At 54.0% G+C, this 25,117-nt stretch overlaps 1 protein-coding gene across 1 annotated transcript; it reads right to left on the bottom strand.

Moving 5' to 3' along the window:
- Positions 1-669: 669 nt before the first annotated feature.
- On the bottom strand, positions 670-25,117 carry GUK1 (guanylate kinase 1). Its single transcript, XM_072132220.1, has 8 exons — positions 25,061-25,117; positions 24,126-24,239; positions 24,001-24,042; positions 23,830-23,926; positions 21,392-21,530; positions 20,667-20,751; positions 20,464-20,549; positions 670-1,188 (listed from the first exon to the last, which is right to left on the bottom strand). The coding sequence occupies exons 2-8, from the start codon at positions 24,235-24,237 to the stop codon at positions 1,153-1,155; spliced, it is 597 nt and encodes a 198-aa protein (XP_071988321.1). The 5' UTR covers positions 24,238-24,239; positions 25,061-25,117; the 3' UTR covers positions 670-1,152.

The following is a 25,117-nucleotide window of genomic DNA, read 5'->3' as shown; positions in this document are numbered from 1 at the left end:
ACATTACCCCAGTCCTGTCCTCACTCCCCTTCCCCATACACAGACCTGTAGTCAGACATTACCCCAGTCCTGTCCTTACTCCCCTCCCCCATACACAGACCTGTAGTCAGACATTACCCCAGTCCTGTCCTTACTCCCCTCCCCCATACACAGACCTGTAGTCAGACATTACCCCAGTCCTGTCCTCACTCCCCTCCTCCATACACAGACCTGTAGTCAGACATTACCCCAGTCCTGTCCTTACTCCCCTCCCCCATACACAGACCTGTAGTCAGACATTACCCCAGTCCTGTCCTTACTCCCCTTCCCCATACACAGACCTGTAGTCAGACATTACCCCAGTCCTGTCCTCACTCCCCTCCTCCATACACAGACCTGTAGTCAGACATTACCCCAGTCCTGTCCTTACTCCCCTCCCCCATACACAGACCTGTAGTCAGACATTACCCCAGTCCTGTCCTCACTCCCCTCCTCCATACACAGACCTGTAGTCAGACATTACCCCAGTCCTCGCTCAGGACATCTTCCTTCTAAGAGGAGCAGAATCTAACATAACAATTTCCATCTGTAATCATCGTTCCCCTTTAGCCGCTGAGGGTTCGTTACAGTGTCTCGCTGCAGGGAATTAGTGGGTGCAGCGAGTGTCCCCAGGAATAACAGTCTCGGCAGTGTCATGATAATATTTTATTACAGTCATTGGTCGTTACATGTGACCTGTGTTCTGCAGCAGCAGGTGATCGGCAGACTCCAGCGAGGACCTGGAAAACAGCGACACATTCCACCAAACCAAGATTTTGGAATACAGAAGTTTTATCTGTCAAAAATACATGATTGTCCGGTAAGTGGAGGCTCCGGGATACATCCGTGTAGGGGGCGGAGTCTATAGGGAGGCCCCGCCTCTGGAGGACAACGTGCGGATGTATCCAGGACGTTTCGCCACTTGTGACACATGAACTTAGTGATTATTCTCCCAGTAACAAGATAATACGAGCCGCAAGATCCAGAGGAGCCGGGAAGACGAGTGATTGCAATAAATAACAGCTGCCGAGACCTCGACCAATCGCTGACTGCGCTGAGCCTGTGCGGGGGAGGGGTTTATTATACTACAAGGAGCAGGAGAGGAATGACTACGGAAGGAGAAGGAATGTACAATCACGAGTCCTTGGAAGACTGCACCGCCGAGATCTCCTGCAGGGAAGAGAGAACATCCAGTATTATACTCCAGAGCTGCACTCACTATTCTGCTGCTGGTGCAGTCACTGTGTACATACATGACATTACTTATCCTGTACTGATCCTGAGTTACATCCTGTATTATACCCCAGAGCTGCACTCACTATTCTGCTGCTGGTGCAGTCACTGTACATACATGACATTACTTATCCTGTACTGATCCTGAGTTACATCCTGTATTATACCCCAGAGCTGCACTCACTATTCTGCTGCTGGTGCAGTCACTGTGTACATACATGACATTACTTATACTGTACTGATCCTGAGTTACATCCTGTATTATACTCCAGAGCTGCACTCACTATTCTGCTGCTGGTGCAGTCACTGTACATACATGACATTACTTATCCTGTACTGATCCCTAGTTACACCCTGTATTATACCCCAGAGCTGCACTCACTATTCTGCTGCTGGTGCAGTCACTGTGTACATACATGACATTACTTATCCTATACTGATCCTGAGTTACATCCTGTATTATACCCCAGAGCTGCACTCACTATTCTGCTGCTGGTGCAGTCACTGTGTACATACATGACATTACTTATCCTGTACTGATCCTGAGTTACATCCTGTATTATACCCCAGAGCTGCACTCACTATTCTGCTGGAGCAGTCACTGTACATACATGACATTACTTATCCTGTACTGATCCTGAGTTACATCCTGTATTATACTCCAGAGCTGCACTCAGTATTCTGCTGCTGGTGTAGTCACTGTGTACATACATGACATTACTTATCCTGTACTGATCCTGAGTTACATCCTGTATTATACTCCAGAGCTGCACTCACTAATCTGCTGCTGGTGCAGTCACTATGTACATACATGACATTACTTATCCTGTACTGATCCTGAGTTACATCCTGTATTATACCCCAGAGCTGCACTCACTATTCTGCTGCTGGTGCAGTCACTGTGTACATACATGACATTACTTATCCTGTACTGATCCTGAGTTACATCCTGTATTATACCCCAGAGCTGCACTCACTATTCTGCTGCTGGTGCAGTCACTGTGTACATACATGACATTACTTATCCTGTACTGATCCTGAGTTACATCCTGTATTATACCCCAGAGCTGCACTCACTATTCTGCTGCTGGTGCAGTCACTGTGTACATACATGACATTACTTATCCTGTACTGATCCTGAGTTACATCCTGTATTATACCCCAGAGCTGCACTCACTATTCTGCTGCTGTTGCAGTCACTGTGTACATACATGACATTACTTATCCTGTACTGATCCTGAGTTACATCCTGTATTATACCCCAGAGCTGCACTCACTATTCTGCTGCTGGTGCAGTCACTGTGTACATACATGACATTACTTATCCTGTACTGATCCTGAGTTACATCCTGTAAATCTTTTATTTTATATATAAAAATGAAAAACATTACAACAATAAACATAAATCAAGCCATAACTTCTGGCAAAACAAAACAATAATAATAATAACAAAACAATAATACAAACTAAAAGAGACTTACGAAAATCTCCTGGCCCAGCCACACACACACCACACACTCAGCATTATAAAACAAAACCTTCACCCAATCCCACCACCTAATTTTTTTTTTTTTTTTTATATAATTTTTTATAATTTTTTTTTTTTAATATAATTTTTTATAAATTTTTTTTTTTTTTTTTTTTTTTTTTTTTTCCATAAATAACTAAAGAATACACAGCAAAAAAAAAAAGACAAACAGGAAATAAAAACATTAAATATAAACTAACTAAATCCCACGCCCATCACCCTCCCACCCAGACACTGGTCTAACGTCCAAAGTCCGCGCTATATAGTCCAGACCAGTGCCCAGGATCATATTGTCCAAATCCCGTCCACCCCCCTCCCAACCTAACACCCTAACACCAACACCCCAAAACCAACCAAGCTATATACACATTAACTATAACTACATAAATACACACTGTACACAAAATACAAACACATTAAACATATCAACATAACAAATCCAAACCACATAAAGCCCAGGTTCGGTGCCTGCAAGCCGCTACATCACTATAACCTCAGATACAAAACAAAAATCTACAGTGTCAGCTTCAGCCCAACACCAGGAGAGGAGATGACAGACTAAGGGACACTAAAGGAGAACCCCCTCCAAAGGAGAGAGGCCCTCCCCGTGCCCAGCCTCTCATACTCCAGAGAGCGCACCTTCACCAGGTCACCCAGAATGTTCCTAACCACCTCATCCACCGGGAGGATTTTACGCTGCGTCGATACTAAACACCGTGCGTTCCACGTGTGGTACCTGACCACTAGACTAACTAGGAATAACGTGCAGCGGTCCCGGCCACCCAGGCCTCTGAATGCTCCATAGGCCCACTCCGCATAGGAGAGACCGGCCAACCCGGGCCAATGGATGGAAGCGCCCACCCGGTTGTACACCTCTGTGTTAAAGGGGCACTGAAGCAGGAAGTGGTCCATGCTCTCCAGCAGGCCACCGCACTCCTCCCGGGGACAACCCCTTTCCTCAGAGCTCCTACACTTCAGATTGTCCCTCACACACAGCTTTCCATGGAAGCAGCGCCAAGTCAAGTCCCAAAACTTCAAGGGGATCCTGATGGAATTCAAAAGACCTAAACCCACCCCCAGATCCCGACTTGGGCAATCCCTGAGGGCCAGAGGCTTCTGGAAATGGGTCAACAGAACCCTTTTGTCAAGGAGTTTCCTCGACATGGTCCTGATCTCCCACATTCCCAGACCCCACCGGCGAATTACCTTCAGAACCGGGGTAGCGTAAGCCGGAAGATGCCCATGTGGTGTACGGAGATCCTTCACTCGCCCTCCTGTCTCCCATTCCTGGAAGAAAGGCCGAAACCATCCCCTGCAGGAGTATACCCACGGAGGAGCCCTCTCTTTCCAGAGGTTTGCGATATTGATCTTAAGAAAGGTATTCACTAGGAACACCACAGGGTTGACCATACACAACCCTCCTTGTCTCCTCGTGCGGTAAGTAACCTCCCTCTTGATTAGGTTCAGCCTATTCCCCCATAACAGCTGGAAGAACAGACTGTAGACTCGAGTCCAGAGGGGCTCTGGCAACATGCACACACTGCCCAGATATATCAGCAATGGGAGCAGGTAAGTTTTTATCAAGTTCACCCTTTCCCTGAGGGTCAAAGACCAACCCTTCCACTGGTCCACCTTCTGGGCGGCGATCTTAAGCCTGCCATCCCAGTTTTGCATGGGGTAATCCCCCTGGCCAAATTCGATGCCGAGAACTTTGGCAGAGTCTTGGGGCCCTGGAAGAGTGTCCGGGAGATCAAAGCCTGGATCCCCCTCTCCCAGCCAGAGACTCTCACACTTATCCCGGTTGATCTTGGACCCAGAAGCCTCTGAGTAGCGGTCAACCTCTGACATCACCCATTGCGCCTCCCCTCTCGAGGACACAAAAACGGTGACATCATCGGCATACGCTACCACCCTTAGAGTGGCTTCCGGTGCCGCCTGGTCCATCCCGACTCCCACCAACGGCCCACGATCAACCCTCCTAAGGAACGGGTCAATCGCGAACACGTATAAGAGTGGGCTCAGAGGACAACCCTGGCGAACACCAGACCCGACCTCAAAAGAGCGGCCAATCCAACCGTTCACAAGCGGGAAACTCTCTGCCCCTGCGTACAAAACCTTTAGCCAATTGACAAACTCCCCCGGCAGGCCATACCTCAGAAGGACAGACCAGAGGTACTCGTGGTCAACCCGATCAAACGCTTTTGCCTGATCCAAGGACAGCAAGTACCCCTTCCAGTTACCAGCCCTGCCCTGCTCCACTGCCTCCCGGACACAAAGCACAGCACTAAATGTACTGCGGCCTGGAACAGAGCAGTGCTGGGTCCCCGAAAGGAGCCGGGGCGCAAACTGCACCAGCCGATTAAACAGCACCTTTGCCAAAACCTTTCTGTCCGTATTGAGAAGCGCTATGGGACGCCAGTTCTCAATACGAGATCGGTCCTTACCCTTTGACAGAATGATCAGGGCAGACCTCCTCATTGACTTCGGCAGAGCGCCCGAGGAAAGACACTCATTGAATACCTCAGTCAAGAGGGGAACCAAGGCGTCCTTAAAGGTCTTATAAAACTCAGATGTTAAGCCATCCGGACCTGGCGATTTCTTGAGGGCGAGCCCTTCAATCGCCCGGCTGACTTCCTCTTCCCTGATCATCTCTGTCAAAACATCAAGAGAGGGGTCTACTCCTGGCTCAGGGACAGTTTCAGCCAGGAAAGCCGACATCACATCCCGATCTAGATCCTTCCTGCCCAAGAGGTGCGAGTAGAAGGATCTGACGACCTCCAGAATCCCTGATCTGGACCTTTTCAGGGATCCCGTACTGTCAACCAGTCCTGTGACAACTTTACCATTCACTGACATCTTGCAGTTTCTGTAAGGGTCGGGCGAGCGGTATTTCCCGTAATCCCTCTCAAAAACCAAAGATGCGTGTCTATCGTACTGACATCTCTTCAGCAAGGATTTCACTCTGGAGATGTCCTCACGACTACCTCCAGTCGAGACGAGATGCTCGAGTTTCCTCCTCAGGCCCTGATACAGGCGGTACCTGTCCAGGCTCCTGAGGCTCGAGAGCTGGCGGAAGAATCTCGCCACCCTTTTCTTGAGCATCTCCCACCACTCTGACTTACTGCTACAAAGGCCCAGCAAAGGTACCTGGCTCTGAAGAAAGTCCTCAAAGGATTGTCTTATCTCCGCTTCCTCCAGGAGAGACGAATTGAGCTTCCAGTAGCCTCTTCCCATCCGGGGGGTCTCTGTAACATTCAGAGAAAACAAAATTAGACAGTGGTCGGAGAACTCCACCTCAACAACGGACACTGCTGAAGAAATGGCTTCCTCCTTTAAATAAAACCTGTCTATTCTAGACCTACAGCTACCCCTATAATAGGTGAACCCCGCGTGACCTGGGGTGTGCCGGATGTGGACATCCACCAGGCGAGCCTCACTAGCTATGCTATTAAGAGCGACGCTATCATAAGTCAGCTTGTCTCTGGAACCTCCCCTATCCTGGGACCTCGTGACAGCATTGAAGTCCCCTCCAAAGACCACCTGCCGACTTGTAAAAAGGTAGGGCTTGATCCTTATAAAGAGACACTTCCTGTCCCACTTGGACTGGGGACCATAGATGTTAATTAGGCGAAGTTCTTGTCCCTTCATGAGGACATCCAGGATCAGGCACCTCCCCATTTCTAACTCAATAACTCGTCGGCATTCTACCGGTGCGGTAAAGAGGACCGCCACTCCGCTATACGGCTCGGCCGCAAGAGACCAATAGGAAGGCCCGTGTCTCCATTCCCTCTTAGCTTTAAACACGGCCGCCAAATCTGGCAGCCTGGTCTCCTGCAAAAATAAAATGTCGGCTTCAACGCGGCCGAGAAAATCAAAGGCCGCAAATCTAGCCGCATCAGACTTAATGCTGGCGACATTAATGGACGCCAGCGTCAACGGAGTGGGTGCCGCCATCATGAGTGATTGAGTTAAACAGCTTTTTTCTTATTGCTTCCCCTCCCCCGACTCTCCTCTGACGATGATCCCCTTTCTTTTTTCCCATCAGATTTAGGGCAACTTCTTTTTAATGAAATTGTCGTGTCCATGTTATTATTGGACCCCAAGGACCCACCCGGACCACCCTCTCCTTCGTCCTTGTCTCCTGACTCTGAGTCAGTCTCCCACTCTGAGGACCCAGCTTCCCCAGAGGATAGAGACTCGGCGCCCCCTGCAGGCTGCTCCGCCGCCACCTCCAGAACCCCACCCTCAGCCTCTCCTTCCGAGGAGGCGATCTCATCGAGGGTGAGGAACCGGTTGGAAAGCTCAACCAGAGGGGAGGAAGTTTTCCCTTCCTTAGGTACCTTAGATACGCCGCGCTTTTTCTTTTTCTGCTTGCGCTTATTTTCTAGCCAAATCCTGTTATCCTCATCCATACTCTCATAATGGGAGGACGTGGAGGACATGGCACCTTTCTCGCGCTCCATCCTCCTGACCTCCTCATCCAACTCATCATCCCTCAGGGCCTCAGTAGCAAGACCAGCCTCTGAGGAAGGACCCAGGGTCACCCCAGCAACCTGAGGCTTCCCCAGTTCTCTCCCTTTTTGTCTGGCTTCAAGCCGCCTCAACTGAGAAGGTGACTTATTCTTACTTTTCTTCACAGGCCCCTCAGCTCCTCCACCTCTGCTGGTACCTTCCCCAGCAGAAGCAACCTCATGGCTCTCCTCCACTGGGGTCACAACCGCATTGGCAAAGGAGCGAGGACAACGGCTGAAAGGGTGACCGAGCTCACCACACAGGTTACACCTAATGTCCTTACAGGATGCAGCGAGATGACCTAGCCCACCACACAAAGCGCACTTCTGCACTTGGCAGCTGGCGCTAAAGTGTGTGGGGTCACCGCACCTGTGACAGACCTTCGGCTGCCCCTGGTAGAAAATCAGGATTCTGTCCCGTCCAAGAAAGGCTGAAGAAGGAATGTGGGCGACTGTGCCGCCTGAACACTTCAACTTCATCATGAAGGTCCAGGCTCCAGACCAAATGCCAAATTCATCGCGGTTTTTCTGAGGTACCTGAACTACTTCGCCATAACGACTTAGCCAAGTCATGATGTCCATGCAAGAAAGTGACTCGTTACGAGTCAAAACGGTCACCTTCTTGACTGCGTTTTGGCGAGACACTGCTTGCACAGCAAAGTCTCGCCATGCGGGCTCGTTCTTTGCCAGCTCATAATTCGACCAGAAGAGCTCTAAGCCCTCCGGCCGAACAAAGCTGACATCGAACTCCGGAGTACCATAAGGATGTATCAGGGCAAAGATGTCACTAGCCCTGAAGTTCATCTTCAGGAGGAGCTCCACCACCCTTGACCTGGGTGGGCATGCGTCACTGCCCCTCCAGCGAAGACGAACCACATTCCTACGGGCAGCTCCGGGCCCGGTTGTGGGTAAAGACCATACAGTCTCTCCCCCCCTTTTCTCTTGGAAGGCTGCCAGGCCATGCCTGTCTGTCCAGAAGGACAGATCAACATCTCTCCCCTCTACAGTGATTGACTTTTCCCCTCTCCTGAGAGCCTCCAGAAGACGCCTTTGCAAAACGCTGTTCCCAGAGCCAGGAGACAAGGAGTTAACCCCACTTGCCCCAGCGGTGACACTCGCATAGCTCCTTATAGGAGCGGCCACCACTGGGGGTGCAGAAGGTCCAGCACGCACAACAGGATCACCCCCCTCAGCACCATTCACCACTCCCACATTCACCACACTATGTGCATTATTGCCTCGCTTCCTTGCATCACTCACACCAGCTGGGCCAGGAGGACCTGGGGTTGCCTCGGCGTCACTGGGCACTGGGGGTAGAGCCACCTCCATAGCTGATACAGCCTGAGAAGAGGCAGCTCCAACCCCGATCTTAAAGGTGCCCTCTGCCTCATTGGCATTAACCCCTTGTTGTCCAGTAGTTTTTTTAATATTTCTGCTCTGCTGCTCGCTGGATGCAAGAGGCCACTTGCCCTTGCAGACTCCGGACAGTCTTTTTGTGCCCTCTCCAGGGTCTGATGATCCAATGCAAAACAAAACTTTTCCTGCGCCTTTCTCTGCAGGATGCTTGGGAGGCGCTGCACCACAAGCCCCAGCAGCCCCATCACACTGCCGCTGCTCACCGGAGCTAGATGCAGCCACAGTGCTAGGGGCCACAGGAGCCACCGCCACTGCCCCTGGCACCGGGCCACCCCCCCCTCCCACTGGGGGGCAGCGCACAGTACCAGGACCTGCTGGATCGCCCTCACTGTCCGGCCTTTCGGCCGATGCCTTCCCTGCACCATCCTTGCTACTGCAAACAAGGCTGGTGCTCTGCGCCATGATGGAACGTGGCTTTGCAATCTCCCCGCACCCTGGCACCGAGTCCACTGCAGGATTCGTGCTGGGCTGGGTAACGGAGCCTACACGACAGGCTGACACTGCTGCCCGCCCGGAGGAAACAGGGAGGGGACGAAACACCAGATTCACCTCCTGAGACGCCTTGGTCTTCTTGGGTCTCGTCTTCTTCCTCTTTGGGTCGTCACTCGGGATATCATCACCAAAGGAAAAGTTCTGGAGGTGAACTGGGGACTCGAGCTGACGTATTTGAGCCATTAGCGCCCCCCCCTGGCCACTGTCATCACTTTCCTCCTCCAGGTTGGCAGAGCCGCAGCCTGATGGTAATGGCGCTTGCTCCGCAGGCAGCCTGTCGTGCGAGGCCTGCTGGTGTTGGTGCAGGCCACCAGACGGACACGGCAGGTCTTCCTCATCCTCCTCATCATCGCCATCATCCGCCTGGATCTGAAGCCCCTTCAGTTTTCTTAACTGCTCCTGGCGCATGTCATCAAACCGGGCATCATTCTCCAACTTTTCACGGAACGGACCGCTGTGCTCGCGGATTAGATGTCGCTTCTCCTGCAGAGCGGTGACCTCGGCTTTTAGTCTGTCTATGGTGTTAAGAAGATCAGACTTTTTCTTCTTAGTGGCCACCCCCGCTAGGGCCAAGGTCTCCCTTATCTCCTCCTGGAGCCTCCTCAGCGCTTTTCCAGCTTCCTCGTACTCACGGAGGTGCTCAGCAATCCGGGAGCCATAGATGGAAGCAGACTCCCGGGCCTTAAGATCACCCCATGCTTTTTGCACACCTCCGTGAGCATCCAGCTTTCCAGCTGAACCACCCAGCTTTCCCGCACACACATCCAGCTTTCCAGGAGGAGCACTCAGGCTGATGTCACTTGCCTTGATCTTCTGTGTTCCGGAGACCTTGCGGCTTCCCTGGGTCTTGGGGGTGGCAGCCGAGGTCACATCGCTGCGTCCTTGGCTCCGGGCAGATCTTCTTACCCCCTCCGCTTTGGCCGGTAACTGGTTTCTCCTGCCCCCCGCCGGCCTGGTCCGGGAGGCAGAAGCCTGGGATTTTCCTGCAGGATTCATCCCACAGAACCCACTCCCTCCCTGGGGAGGAGAGAGCAGGCCTGGGTGGATTGATCTTCCACCAGGTGGTGCAGGAGCTCAGCAGCACACAACCACACCCTTCAGTGCACACAGCAGAATGAGAATGCACGCACTATTCTGCTGCTGGTGCAGTCACTGTGTACATACATGACATTACTTATCCTGTACTGATCCTGAGTTACATCCTGTAAATCTTTTATTTTATATATAAAAATGAAAAACATTACAACAATAAACATAAATCAAGCCATAACTTCTGGCAAAACAAAACAATAATAATAATAACAAAACAATAATACAAACTAAAAGAGACTTACGAAAATCTCCTGGCCCAGCCACACACACACACCACACAATCAGCATTATAAAACAAAACCCTTCACCCAATCCCACCACCTAATTTTTTTTTTTTTAATATAATTTTTTATAATAATTTTTTTTTTTTTTTTTTTTTTTCCCCCCCATAAATAACTAAAGAATACACAGCAAAAAAAGACATAAACAGGAAATAAAAACATTAAATATAACTAACTAAATCCCACGCCCATCACCCTCCCACCCAGACACTGGTCTAACGTCCAAAGTTCGCGCTATATAGTCCAGACCAGTGCCCAGGATCATATTGTCCAAATCCCGTCCACCCCCCTCCCAACCTAACACCCTAACACCAACACCCCAAAAACCAACCAAGCTATATACACATTAACTATAACTACATAAATACACACTGTACACAAAATACAAACACATTAAACATATCAACATAACAAATCCAAACCACATAAAGCCCAGGTTCGGCGCCTGCAAGCCCTACATCTCTATATGTTCATAACACAAAACAAAAATCTACAGTGTCAGCTTCAGCCCAACACCAAGAGCGGAGATGACAGACTAAGGGACACTAAAGGAGAACCCCCTCCAAAGGAGAGAGGCCCTCCCCGTGCCCAGCCTCTCATACTCCAGAGAGCGCACCTTAACCAGGTCACCCACAATGTTCCTAACCACCTCAACCACCGGGAGGGTTTTACGCTGCGTCGACACTAAACACCGTGCGTTCCACGTGTGGTACCTGACTACTAGGCTAACTAGGAATAACGTGCAGCGGTCCCGGCCACCCAGGCCTCTGAATGCTCCATAGGCCCACTCCGCATAGGAGAGACCGGCCAACCCGGGCCAATGGATGGAAGCGCCCACCCGGTTGTACACCTCTGTGTTAAAGGGGCACTGAAGCAGGAAGTGGTCCATGCTCTCCAGCAGGCCACCGCACTCCTCCCGGGGACAACCCCTTTCCTCAGAGCTCCTACACTTCAGATTGTCCCTCACACACAGCTTTCCATGGAAGCAGCGCCAAGTCAAGTCCCAAAACTTCAAGGGGATCCTGATGGAATTCAAAAGACCTAAACCCACCCCAAGATCCCGACTTGGGCAATCCCTGAGGGCCAGAGGCTTCTGGAAATGGGTCAACAGAACCCTTTTGTCAAGGACTTTCCTCGACATGGTCCTGATCTCCCACATTCCCAGACCCCACCGGCGAATCACCTTCAGAACCGGGGTAGCGTAAGCCGGAAGATGCCCATGCGGTGTGCGAAGATCCTTCACTTGTCCTCCTGTCTCCCATTCCTGGAAGAAAGGCCGAAACCATCCCCTGCAGGAGTATACCCACGGAGGAGCCCTCTCTTTCCAGAGGTTTGCTACATTGATCTTAAGAAAGGTATTCACTAGGAACACCACAGGGTTGACCATACACAACCCTCCTTGTCTCCTCGTGCGGTAAGTAACCTCCCTCTTGATAAGGTTCAGCCTATTCCCCCATAACAGCTGGAAGAACAGACTGTAGACCCGAGTCCAGAGGGGTTCTGGCAACATGCACACACTGCCCAGATATATCAGCAATGGGAGCAGGTAAGTTTTAATCAAGTTCACCCTTTCCCTGAGGGTCAAAGACCAACCCTTCCACTGGTCCACCTTCTGGGCGGCGATCTTAAGCCTGCCGTCCCAGTTTTGCATGGGGTAATCCCCCTGGCCAAATTCGATGCCGAGAACTTTGGCAGAGTCTTGGGGCCCTGGAAGAGTGTCCGGGAGATCAAACCCTGGATCCCCCTCTCCCAGCCAGAGACTCTCACACTTATCCCGGTTGATCTTGGACCCAGAAGCCTCTGAGTAGCGGTCAACCTCTGACATCACCCATTGCGCCTCCCCTCTCGAGAACACAAAAACGGTGACATCATCAGCATACGCTACCACCCTTAGAGTGGCTTCCGGTGCCGCCCGGTCCATCCCGACTCCCACCAACGGCCCACGATCAACCCTCCTAAGGAATGGGTCAATCGCAAACACGTATAGAAGTGGGCTCAGAGGACAACCCTGGCGAACACCAGACCCAACCTCAAAAGAGCGGCCAATCCAACCGTTCACAAGCGGGAAACTCTCTGCCCCTGCGTACAAAACCTTTAGCCAATTGACAAACTCCCCCGGCAGGCCATACCTCAGAAGGACAGACCAGAGGTACTCGTGGTTAACCCGATCAAACGCTTTTGCCTGATCCAAGGACAGCAAGTACCCCTTCCAGTTACCAGCCCTGCCCTGCTCCACTGCCTCCCGGACACAAAGCACAGCACTAAATGTACTGCGGCCTGGAACAGAGCAGTGCTGGGTCCCCGAAAGGAGCCGGGGCGCAAACTGCACCAGCCGATTAAACAGCACCTTTGCCAAAACCTTTCTGTCCGTATTGAGAAGCGCTATGGGACGCCAGTTCTCAATACGAGATCGGTCCTTACCCTTTGACAGGATGATCAGGGCTGACCTCCTCATTGACTTCGGCAGAGCGCCCGAGGAAAGACACTCATTGAATACCTCAGTCAAGAGGGGAACCAAGGCGTCCTTAAAGGTCTTATAAAACTCAGATGTTAAGCCATCCGGACCCGGCGATTTCTTGAGGGCGAGCCCTTCAATCGCCCGGCTGACTTCCTCTTCCCTGATCATCTCTGTCAAAACATCAAGAGAGGGGTCTACTCCTGGCTCAGGGACAGTTTCAGCCAGGAAAGCCGACATCCCATCCCGATCTAGATCCTTCCTGCCCAAGAGGTGAGAGTAGAAGGATCTGACGACCTCCAGAATCCCTGATCTGGACCTTTTCAGGGATCCCGTACTGTCAACCAGTCCTGTGACAACTTTACCATTCACTGACATCTTGCAGTTTCTGTAAGGGTCGGGCGAGCGGTATTTCCCGTAATCCCTCTCAAAAACCAAAGATGCGTGTCTATCGTACTGACACCTCTTCAGCAAGGATTTCACTCTGGAGATGTCCTCACGACTACCTCCAGTCGAGACGAGATGCTCGAGTTTCCTCCTCAGGCCCTGATACAGGCGGTACCTGTCCAGACTCCTGAGGCTCGAGAGCTGGCGGAAGAATCTCGCCACCCTTTTCTTGAGCATCTCCCACCACTCTGACTTACTGCTACAAAGGCCCAGCAATGGTACCTGGCTCTGAAGAAAGTCCTCAAAGGATTGTCTTATCTCTGCTTCTTCCAGGAGAGACGAATTGAGCTTCCAGTAGCCTCTTCCCATCCGGGGGGTCTCTGTAACATTCAGAGAAAACAAAATTAAACAGTGGTCGGAGAACTCCACCTCAACAACGGACACTGCTGAAGAGATGGCTTCCTCCTTTAAATAAAACCTGTCTATTCTAGACCTGCAGCTACCCCTATAATAGGTGAACCCCGTGTGACCTGGGGTGTGCCGGATGTGGACATCCACCAGGCGAGCCTCACTGGCTATGCTATTAAGAGCGACGCTATCATAAGTCAGCTTGTCTCTGGAACCTCCCCTATCCTGGGACCTCGTGACAGCATTGAAGTCCCCTCCAAAGACCACCTGCCGACTTGTAAAAAGGTAGGGCTTGATCCTCATAAAGAGACACTTCCTGTCCCACTTGGACTGGGGACCATAGATGTTAATAAGACGAAGTTCTTGTCCCTTCATGAGGACATCCAGGATCAGGCACCTCCCCATTTCTAACTCAATAACTCGTCGGCATTCTACCGGTGCGGTAAAAAGGACCGCCACTCCGCTATACGGCTCGGCCGCAAGAGACCAATGGGAAGGCCCGTGTCTCCATTCCCTCTTAGCTTTAAACACGGCCGCCAAATCTGGCAGCCTGGTCTCCTGCAAAAATAAAATGTCGGCTTCAACACGGCCGAGAAAATCAAAGGCCGCAAATCTAGCCGCATCAGACTTAATGCTGGCGACATTAATGGACGCCAGCGTCAACGGAGTGGGTGCCGCCATCATGAGTGATTGAGTTAGACGGCTTTTTTCTTACTACCTCCCTTCCCTCTACTGTCCTCTGAGGATGATCCCTTTTCCCTTTTCCCTTCAGAATTGGGGCAACTTCTTTTTAACGAAATTGAGGTGTCCATGTTATTACTGGCCCCCAAGGACCCACCCGGACCACCCTCTCCTTCGTCCTTGTCTCCTGGCTCTGAGTCAGTCTCCCACTCTGAGGACCCAGCATCCCCAGAGGATAGAGACTCAGCGCCCCCTGCAGGCTGCTCCGCCGCCACCTCCAGAACCCCACCCTCAGCCTCTCCTTCCGAGGAGGCGATCTCATCGAGGGTGAGGAACTGGTTGGAAAGCTCAACCAGAGGGGAGGAAGTTTTCCCTTCCTTAGGTACCTTAGATACGCCGCGTTTTTTCTTTTTCTGCTTGCGCTTATTTTCTAGCCAAATCCTGTTATCCTCATCCATACTCTCATAATGGGAGGACGTGGAGGACATGGCACCTTTCTCGCGCTCCATCCTCCTGACCTCCTCATCCAACTCATCATCCCTCAGGACCTCAGTAGCAAGACCAGCCTCTGAGGAAGGACCAAGGGTCACCCCAGCAACCTGAGGCTTCCCCAGTTCTCTCCCTTTTTGTCTGGCTTCAAGCCGCCTTAACTGAGAAGGCGACTTCTTCTTACTTTTCTTCACAGGCCCCTCAGCTCCTCCACCTCTGCTGGTACCTTCCCCAGCAGAAGCAACCTCATGGCTCTCCTCCACTGGGGTCACAACCGCATTGGCAAAGGAGCGAGGACAACGGCTGAAAGGGTGACCGAGCTCACCACACAGGTTACACCTAATGTCCTTACAGGATGCAGCGAGATGACCTAGCCCACCACACAAAGCGCACTTCTGCACTTGGCAGCTGGCGCTAAAGTGTGTGGGGTCACCGCACCTGTGACAGACCTTCGGCTGCCCCTGGTAGAAAATCAGGATTCTGTCCCGCCCAAGAAAGGCTGAAGAGGGAATGTGGGCGACTGTGCCGCCTGAACACTTCAACTTCATCATGAAGGTCCAGGCTCCTGACCAAATGCCAAATTCATCGCGGTTTTTCTGAGGTACCTGTACAACCTCACCATAACGACTTAGCCACGTCATGATGTCCATGCAAGAAAGTGACTCGTTACGGGTCAAAACGGTCACTTTCTTGACTGCGTTTTGGCGAGACACTGCTTGCACAGCAAAGTCTCGCCATGCGGGCTCGTTCTTTGCCAGCTCATAATTCGACCAGAAGAGCTCTAAGCCCTCCGGCCGAACAAAGCTGACATCGAACTCCGGAGTACCATAAGGATGTATCAGGGCAAAGATGTCACTAGCCCTGAAGTTCATCTTCAGGAGGAGCTCCACCACCCTTGACCTGGGTGGGCATGCGTCACTGCCCCTCCAGCGAAGACGAACCACATTCCTACGGGCAGCTCCGGGCCCGGTTGTGGGTAAAGACCATACAGTCTCTCCCCCCCTTTTCTCTTGGAAGGCTGCCAGGCCATGCCTGTCTGTCCAGAAGGACAGATCAACATCTCTCCCCTCTACAGTGATTGACTTTTCCCCTCTCCTGAGAGCCTCCAGAAGACGCCTTTGCAAAACGCTGTTCCCAGAGCCAGGAGACAAGGAGTTAACCCCACTTGCCCCAGCGGTGACACTCGCATAGCTCCTTATGGGAGCGGCCACCACTGGGGGTGCAGATGGACCAGCACTCACACCAGGATCCCCCTCAGCGCCATTCACCACCCCCACATTCACCACACTATGTACATTACTGCCTCGCTTCCTTGCATCACTGCCTCGCTTCCTTGCATCACTCACACCAGCTGGGCCAGGAGGACCTGGGGTTGCCTCGGCGTCACTGGGCACTGGGGGTAGAGCCACCTCCATAGCTGATTCAGCCTGAGAAGAGGCAGCTCCAACCCCGATCTTACTTGTGCCCTCTGCCTCATTGGCATTAACCCCTTGTTGTCCAGCAGTTTTTATGATGTTTGAGCATCGCTGCTCGATTGGTGGTAGAGGCCTCTTTTCCTTACAGACTCCAGACAGTTTTTTTGCCCCTTTCATATCTTCAGAGTTTGATGCACCAATACAGAATAACACTTTTCCTGCGACTTTCTCTGCAGGCTGCACGTGATGTTTGGGAGGCACCGCACTACAAGCCCCAGCAGCCCCATCACGCTGCCGCTGCTCACCGGAGCAAGCAACAGCGCTAGGGGCCACAGGAGCTACCGCCACTGCCCCTGGCACCGGGCCACCCCCCCCTCCCACTGGGGGGCAGCGCACAGTACCAGGACCTGCTGGATCGCCCTCACTGTCCGGCCTTTCGGCCGATGCCTTCCCTGCACCATCCTTGCTACTACAAACAAGGCTGGTGCTCTGCGCCATGATGGAACGTGGCTTTGCACTCTCCCCGCACCCTGGCACCGAGTCCACTGCAGGATTCGTGCTGGGCTGGGTAACGGGGCCTACACGACAGGCTGGCACTGCTGCCCGCCCGGAGGGAACAGGGAGGGGACGAAACACCAGATTCACCTCCTGAGACGCCTTGGTCTTCTTGGGTCTCGTCTTCTTTCTCTTTAGGTCGTCATCTGGCATATCATCGCCGAAGGAGAAGTTCTGGAGGTGAACTGGGGACTCAAGCTGACGGATCTGAGCCATTAGCGCCCCCCCCTGGCCGCTGTCATCACTTTCCTCCTCCAGGTTGGCAGAGCCGCAGCCTGATGGTAATGGCGCTTGCTCCGCAGGCAGCCTGTCGTGCGAGGCCTGCTGGTGTTGGTGCAGGCCACCAGACGGACACGGCAGGTCTTCCTCATCCTCCTCATCATCGCCATCATCCGCCTGGATCTGAAGCCCCTTCAGCTTTCTCAGCTGCTCCTGGCGCATGTCATCAAACCGGGCGTAGTTTTCTAATTTTTCACGGAACGGACCGCTGTGCTCGCGGATAAGATGACGCTTCTCCTGCAGAGCGGTGACCTCGGCTTTTAGTCTGTCTATGGTGTTAAGAAGATCAGACTTTTTCTTCTTAGTGGCCACCCCCGCTAGGGCCACGGTCTCCCGTATCTCCTCCTGGAGCCTCCTCAGCGCTTTTCCAGCTTCCTCGTACTCACGGAGGTGCTCAGCAATCCGGGAGCCATAGATGGTAGCAGACTCCTGGGCCTTAAGTTCACCCCATGCTTTTTGCACACCTCCGTGAGCACCCAGCTTTCCAGCTGAACCACCCAGCTTTCCCGCACAGTCACTCAGCTTTCCAGGAGGAGCACTCAGGCTGATGTTACTTGCCTTAATATTCTGTGTTCCGGAGACCTTGCGGCTTCCCTGGGTCTTGGGGGTGGCAGCCGAGGTCACATCGCTGCGTCCTTGGCTCCGGGCAGATCTTCTTACCCCCTGCGCTTTGGCCGGTAACTGGATTCTCCTGCCTCCCGCCGGCCTGGTCCGGGAGGCAGAAGCCTGGGATTTTCCTGGCTCACTCATCCCACAGAACCCACTCCCTCCCTGGGGAGGAGAGAGCAGGCCTGGGTGGATTGATCTTCCTCCAGGTGGTGCAGGAGCTCAGTCACAGACAACCACACCCACAGCAGTTCACAGCAGAATGATCCAGCACGAGCTATTCTGCTGCTGGTGCAGTCACTGTGTACATACATGACATTACTTATCCTGTACTGATCCTGAGTTACACCCTGTATTATACCCCAGAGCTGCACTCACTATTCTGCTGCTGGTGCAGTCACTGTGTACATACATGACATTACTTATCCTGTACTGATCCTGAGTTACATCCTGTATTATACCCCAGAGCTGCACTCACTATTCTGCTGCTGGTGCAGTCACTGTGTACATACATGACATTACTTATCCTGTACTGATCCTGAGTTACATCCGGTATTATACCCCAGAGCTGCACTCACTATTCTGCTGCTGGTGCAGTCACTGTGTACATACATGACATTACTTATCCTGTACTGATCCTGAGTTACATCCTGTATTATACCCCAGAGCTGCACTCACTATTCTGCTGCTGGTGCAGTCACTGTGTACATACATGACATTACTTATCCTGTACTGATCCTGAGTTACATCCGGTATTATACCCCAGAGCTGCACTCACTATTCTGCTGCTGGTGCAGTCACTGTGTACATACATGACATTACTTATCCTGTACTGATCCTGAGTTACATCCTGTATTATACCCCAGAGCTGCACTCACTATTCTGCTGCTGGTGCAGTCACTGTGTACATACATGACATTACTTATCCTGTACTGATCCTGAGTTACATCCAGTATTATACTCCAGAGCTGCACTCACTATTCTGCTGCTGGTGCAGTCACTGTGTACATACATGACATTACTTATCCTGTACTGATCCTGAGTTACTTCCTGTATTATACCCTAGAGCTGCACTCACTATTCTGCTGCTGGTGCAGTCACTGTGTACATACATGACATTACTTATCCTGTACTGATCCTGAGTTACATCCTGTATTATACTCCAGAGCTGCACTCACTATTCTGCTGCTGGTGCAGTCACTGTGTACATACATGACATTACTTATCCTGTACTGATCCTGAGTTACATCCTGTATTATACCCCAGAGCTGCACTCACTATTCTGCTGCTAATGCAGTCACTGTGTACATACATGACATTACTTATCCTGTACTGATTCTGAGTTACATCCTGTATTATCCCCCAGAGCTGCACTCACTATTCTGCTGCTGGTGCAGTCACTGTGTACATACATGACATTACTTATCCTGTACTGATCCTGAGTTACATCCTGTATTATACTCCAGAGCTGCACTCACTATTCTGCTGCTGGTACAGTCACTGTGTACATACATGACATTACTTATCCTGTACTGATCCTGAGTTACATCCTGTATTATACCCCAGAGCTGCACTCACTATTCTGCTGCTAATGCAGTCACTGTGTACATACATGACATTACTTATCCTGTACTGATTCTGAGTTACATCCTGTATTATCCCCCAGAGATGCACTCACTATTCTGCTGCTGGTGCAGTCACTGTGTACATACATGACATTACTTATCCTGTACTGATCCTGAGTTACATCCTGTATTATACCCCAGAGCTGCACTCACTATTCTGCTGCTGGTGCAGTCACTGTGTACATACATGACATTACTTATCCTGTACTGATCCTGAGTTACATCCTGTATTATCCCCCAGAGATGCACTCACTATTCTGCTGCTGGTGCAGTCACTGTACATACATGACATTACTTATCCTGCACTGATCCTGAGTTACATCCTGTATTATACCCCAGAGCTGCACTCACTATTCTGCTGCTGGTGCAGTCACTGGGTACATACATGACATTACTTATCCTGTACTGATCCTGAGTTACATCCTATATTATACCCCAGAGCTGCACTCACTATTCTGCTGCTGGTGCAGTCACTGTGTACATACATGACATTACTTATCCTGTACTGATCCTGAGTTACATCCTGTATTATACTCCAGAGCTGCACTCACTATTCTGCTGCTGGTGCAGTCACTGTGTACATGACATTACTTATCCTGTACTGATCCTGAGTTACATCCTGTATTATACCCCAGAGCTGCACTCACTATTCTGCTGCTGGTGCAGTCACTGTGTACATACATGACATTACTTATCCTGTACTGATCCTGAGTTACATCCTGTATTATACTCCAGAGCTGCACTCACTATTCTGCTGCTGGTGCAGTCACTGTACATACATGACATTACTTATCCTGTACTGATCCTGCGTTACATCCTGTATTATACTCCAGAGCTGCACTCACTATTCTGCTGCTGGTGCAGTCACTGTGTACATACATGACATTACTTATCCTGTACTGATCCTGAGTTACATCCTGTATTATACTCCAGAGCTGCACTCACTATTCTGTGCAGTACTGCATGTTCTGGACCATGTGGCGGCTTCTCACCTGCTGCAGGACCTCTTGCAGTTTGCTGTAGGCTTCCTCTAGGTCATCATTTACAATTATCTCATCGAAGAGTCCGGGCTCTTTACCTGCAGAGACAATAAGCCGCTATCAGACTGTGGTCAGGACAGTGCAGAGGGAACAGCGCCCTCTGCAGGAGAAGTCCAGGGCCTGCAGGGGTGGAGCAACACTTGGGGGTCACTTACTTATCTCTATGTCACTGATGGCCGCCTGCAGCCTCTTCTGTAAACTTTCTACAGACTCCGTGTTACGATCCCGAAGCCTCTTCTCCTGTAACAAGAGAGTGACAAGTGAAAGGTTAGGTGGGAGGGGGAAAGAGGTGGGCCCCGGCGGGAGAGAGGGGGGAAAGAGGGGCCCCGGGTGAGAGAGAGGGGGGGAAAGAGGGGGCCCCGGGTGAGAGAGAGGGGGGGAAAGAGGGGGCCCCGGGTGAGAGAGGGGGGGGGGGAAAGAGGGGGCCCCGGCGGGAGAGAGGGGCCCCGGCGGGAGAGAGGGGGGGGGGGAAAGAGGGGGCCCCGGTGGGAGAGAGGGGCCCCGGCGGGAGAGAGGGGGGGGGAAAGAGGGGGCCCCGGCGGGAGAGAGGGGGCCCCGGCGGGAGAGAGGGGGCCCCGGCGGGAAAGAGGGGGCCCCGGCGGGAAAGAGGGGGCCCCGGCGGGAAAGAGGGGGCCCCGGCGGGAAAGAGGGGGCCCCGGCGGGAAAGAGGGGGCCCCGGCGGGAAAGAGGGGGCCCCGGCGGGAAAGAGGGGGCCCCGGCGGGAAAGAGGGGGCCCCGGCGGGAAAGAGGGGGCCCCGGCGGGAAAGAGGGGGCCCCGGCGGGAAAGAGGGGGCCCCGGCCCCCTGGGAGAGAGGGGGCCCCGGCGGGAAAGAGGGGGCCCCGGCCCCCTGGGAGGGGGGGGGGAGCAGGAACTACTCACCAGGATGGGGACAGACGGGGGGTGGATGGAGATGTAGATGGGGTTCAGGTCCGTCTTCTTGATGTTCTTCACCCCCTGCATGTCTATGTCCAGGATGCAGATCTGGTTCTGGGCCTGCACAGCCTGCACGGCCCATTTACTGGAGGGGGACACAGAGTGTTAGACACAAGTCACCCCCCAAGCTGCAGCCATTAGCTGGGGGTCTCCCCTATGAAGGGGACGGTGTCTATCTAATGGGTCATTAGGGCCCAAATGGAGGGAGGGGGAGACACCCGGGGCCCCCAGAGCTCACTATGGAAGAACACGGGGGCTGCTCTATGGCTGTAACATCTGGGGGGGTCGCCAGGGGTCAATGTGCCAAGTGGGAGGGGCCCAAGGGCTCCCAACATGCCACACACTGGACTCTTCTGTATGTGGGAGTAACAGCAGGGGGCGCCAGTCACAGCTACACCGGGTCATCAGAACCACAACCCAGAGGTCCCGGCAGACCCCCCCACCCCCTCCTGGCCCCGGGGAATCCTGGGAGAATTAGTGGAGCTCTCAGCAGCTTTGGCGATTATCTCTATAAATACTCTGTGCTGCTGTGACCTGCTGCTTTCTGACCCTTCGTAAGACTTAATTACCGGCCGGAGGCTCCACGTGATCACATGACCCGCGCCATATGTCCTGCGCTATAATCCCATTACCGGGATGAAGAGATTTGGCTAATTGGAGGCGTCCTGTGCCTCGTGTGCGGAGGGGTGACGGTGATCAAAGAGCTATTGTCCTGTGTTATCAGCCAGTATCACTCACTAATGTGGGCTAGATGTGGCCTCCGGCTAGAAGGAGAGGAGAGGTGCATCCCCCCCCGGCGCCTCACCAGGAGGAGAGGAAGGAGGGTGCATCCCCCCCCCGGCGCCTCACCAGGAGGAGAGGTGTGCCCCCCCCCCGGCGCCTCACCAGGAGGAGAGGTGTGTCCCCCCACCCGGCGCCTCACCAGGAGGAGAGGTGTGTCCCCCCACCCGGCGCCTCACCAGGAGGAGAGGTGTGTCCCCCCACCCGGCGCCTCACCAGGAGGAGAGGTGTGTCCCCCCACCCGGCGCCTCACCAGGAGGAGAGGTGTGTCCCCCCACCCGGCGCCTCACCAGGAGGAGAGGTGTGTCCCCCCACCCGGCGCCTCACCAGGAGGAGAGGTGTGTCCCCCCACCCGGCGCCTCACCAGGAGGAGAGGTGTGTCCCCCCACCCGGCGCCTCACCAGGAGGAGAGGTGTGTCCCCCCACCCGGCGCCTCACCAGGAGGAGAGGTGTGTCCCCCCACCCGGCGCCTCACCAGGAGGAGAGGTGTGTCCCCCCACCCGGCGCCTCACCAGGAGGAGAGGTGTGTCCCCCCACCCGGCGCCTCACCAGGAGGAGAGGTGTGTCCCCCCACCCGGCGCCTCACCAGGAGGAGAGGTGTGTCCCCCCACCCGGCGCCTCACCAGGAGGAGAGGTGTGTCCCCCCACCCGGCGCCTCACCAGGAGGAGAGGTGTGTCCCCCCACCCGGCGCCTCACCAGGAGGAGAGGTGTGTCCCCCCACCCGGCGCCTCACCAGGAGGAGAGGTGTGTCCCCCCACCCGGCGCCTCACCAGGAGGAGAGGTGTGTCCCCCCACCCGGCGCCTCACCAGGAGGAGAGGTGTGTCCCCCCACCCGGCGCCTCACCAGGAGGAGAGGTGTGTCCCCCCACCCGGCGCCTCACCAGGAGGAGAGGTGTGTCCCCCCACCCGGCGCCTCACCAGGAGGAGAGGTGTGTCCCCCCACCCGGCGCCTCACCAGGAGGAGAGGTGTGTCCCCCCACCCGGCGCCTCACCAGGAGGAGAGGTGTGTCCCCCCACCCGGCGCCTCACCAGGAGGAGAGGTGTGTCCCCCCACCCGGCGCCTCACCAGGAGGAGAGGTGTGTCCCCCCACCCGGCGCCTCACCAGGAGGAGAGGTGTGTCCCCCCACCCGGCGCCTCACCAGGAGGAGAGGTGTGTCCCCCCACCCGGCGCCTCACCAGGAGGAGAGGTGTGTCCCCCCACCCGGCGCCTCACCAGGAGGAGAGGTGTGCCCCCCCCGGCGTCTCACCAGGAGGAGAGGTGTGTCCCCCCACCCGGCGCCTCACCAGGAGGAGAGGTGTGTCCCCCCACCCGGCGCCTCACCAGGAGGAGAGGTGTGTCCCCCCACCCGGCGCCTCACCAGGAGGAGAGGTGTGTCCCCCCACCCGGCGCCTCACCAGGAGGAGAGGTGTGTCCCCCCACCCGGCGCCTCACCAGGAGGAGAGGTGTGTCCCCCCACCCGGCGCCTCACCAGGAGGAGAGGTGTGCCCCACCCGGCGCCTCACCAGGAGGAGAGGTGTGCCCCACCCGGCGCCTCACCAGGAGGAGAAGGTGTGCCCCCCCGGCGCCTCACCAGGAGGAGAGGTGTGCCCCCCACCACTCACCTGGTCCCGTACATGTTCCCGGAGAAGACCGCGTGTTCTATGAAGTCGCCGCCATCGATGCCGCGCTGCATCTCCTCCCGGGTCACAAAGTGGTAATCTATGGGAGAGGGAGGGGATGAAGGGGTGAAAGGTCACAGGACAGGACCCTCCATATCCTCTGTGGGGTCTCACCTTTGCCGTTGACCTCTCCAGGTCGTGGGCTCCTTGTGGTGTCTGGAATCAGAGACAGAAGAAGTGATTGGTCAGTTACTCCTCCATAACTCCGCCCATTCCCAGTCATGGTGCCACCAACTTACGGGACACGGAGAAGCCGAAGACGCCCTCAAAGTCCTTCAGGAGCCTCTTCAGGAGCGTGCTCTTCCCAGCACCAGAGGGTCCACTCAGCACCACGGGCCGGGGTCCTGCCATCACTGCCGAAACACAGAGTAACAGTGAGGAAGGGGCGGGGCCCAGAGACCTGCGCCAAACCCAAAGAGGGGGCGGGGCCCAGAGACCTGCGCCAAACCTTTTCAGTAGTCAGGAGACCTAAGCTCTACCCGCCTCACACATCGGTCTCGTGTCTGGGAGCAGTCTCTCTGCCGCTACCTCTCTCGTGTCTGGGAGCAGTCTCTCTGCCGCTACCTCTCTCGTGTCTGGGAGCAGTCTCTCTGCCGCTACCTCTCTCGTGTCTGGGAGCAGTCTCTCTGCCGCTACCTCTCTCGTGTCTGGGAGCAGTCTCTCTGCCGCTACCTCTCTCGTGTCTGGGAGCAGTCTCTCTGCCGCTACCTCTCTCGTGTCTGGGAGCAGTCTCTCTGCCGCTACCTCTCTCGTGTCTGGGAGCAGTCTCTCTGCCGCTACCTCTCTCGTGTCTGGGAGCAGTCTCTCTGCCGCTACCTCTCTCGTGTCTGGGAGCAGTCTCTCTGCCGCTACCTCTCTCGTGTCTGGGAGCAGTCTCTCTGCCGCTACCTCTCTCGTGTCTGGGAGCAGTCTCTCTGCCGCTACCTCTCTCGTGTCTGGGAGCAGTCTCTCTGCCGCTACCTCTCTCGTGTCTGGGAGCAGTCTCTCTGCCGCTACCTCTCTCGTGTCTGGGAGCAGTCTCTCTGATGTTACCTCTCTCGTGTCTGGGAGCAGTCTCTCTGATGGTACCTCTCTCGTGTCTGGGAGCAGTCTCTCTGATAGTACCTCTGGTGTCTGGGAGCAGTCTCTCTGATGTTACCTCTCTCGTGTCTGGGAGCAGTCTCTCTGATGTTACCTCTCTCCTGTCTTGGAGCAGTCTCTCTGATGCTGTCAGTCTCCTCTGTCGTGTCTC

Source organism: Engystomops pustulosus, unplaced genomic scaffold (genome assembly GCF_040894005.1).
Source record: "Engystomops pustulosus unplaced genomic scaffold, aEngPut4.maternal MAT_SCAFFOLD_274, whole genome shotgun sequence".
Lineage (NCBI taxonomy): Eukaryota > Metazoa > Chordata > Amphibia > Anura > Leptodactylidae > Engystomops > Engystomops pustulosus.
This window is presented reverse-complemented; position numbering and strand designations above follow the sequence as displayed.

Excerpts from the sequence above, each read along its gene's own strand:
- GUK1 (XM_072132220.1), bottom strand. The coding sequence starts at position 24,237 with ATGGCAGGACCCCGGCCCGTGGTGCTGAGTGGACCCTCTGGTGCTGGG. Across the intron at positions 21,531-23,829 it reads GGGAACATGTACGGGACCAG|TAAATGGGCCGTGCAGGCTG; the intron begins GTGAGTGGTGGG and ends GTCCCCCTCCAG. Across the intron at positions 20,752-21,391 it reads CCCCGTCTGTCCCCATCCTG|GAGAAGAGGCTTCGGGATCG; the intron begins GTGAGTAGTTCC and ends CTCTTGTTACAG.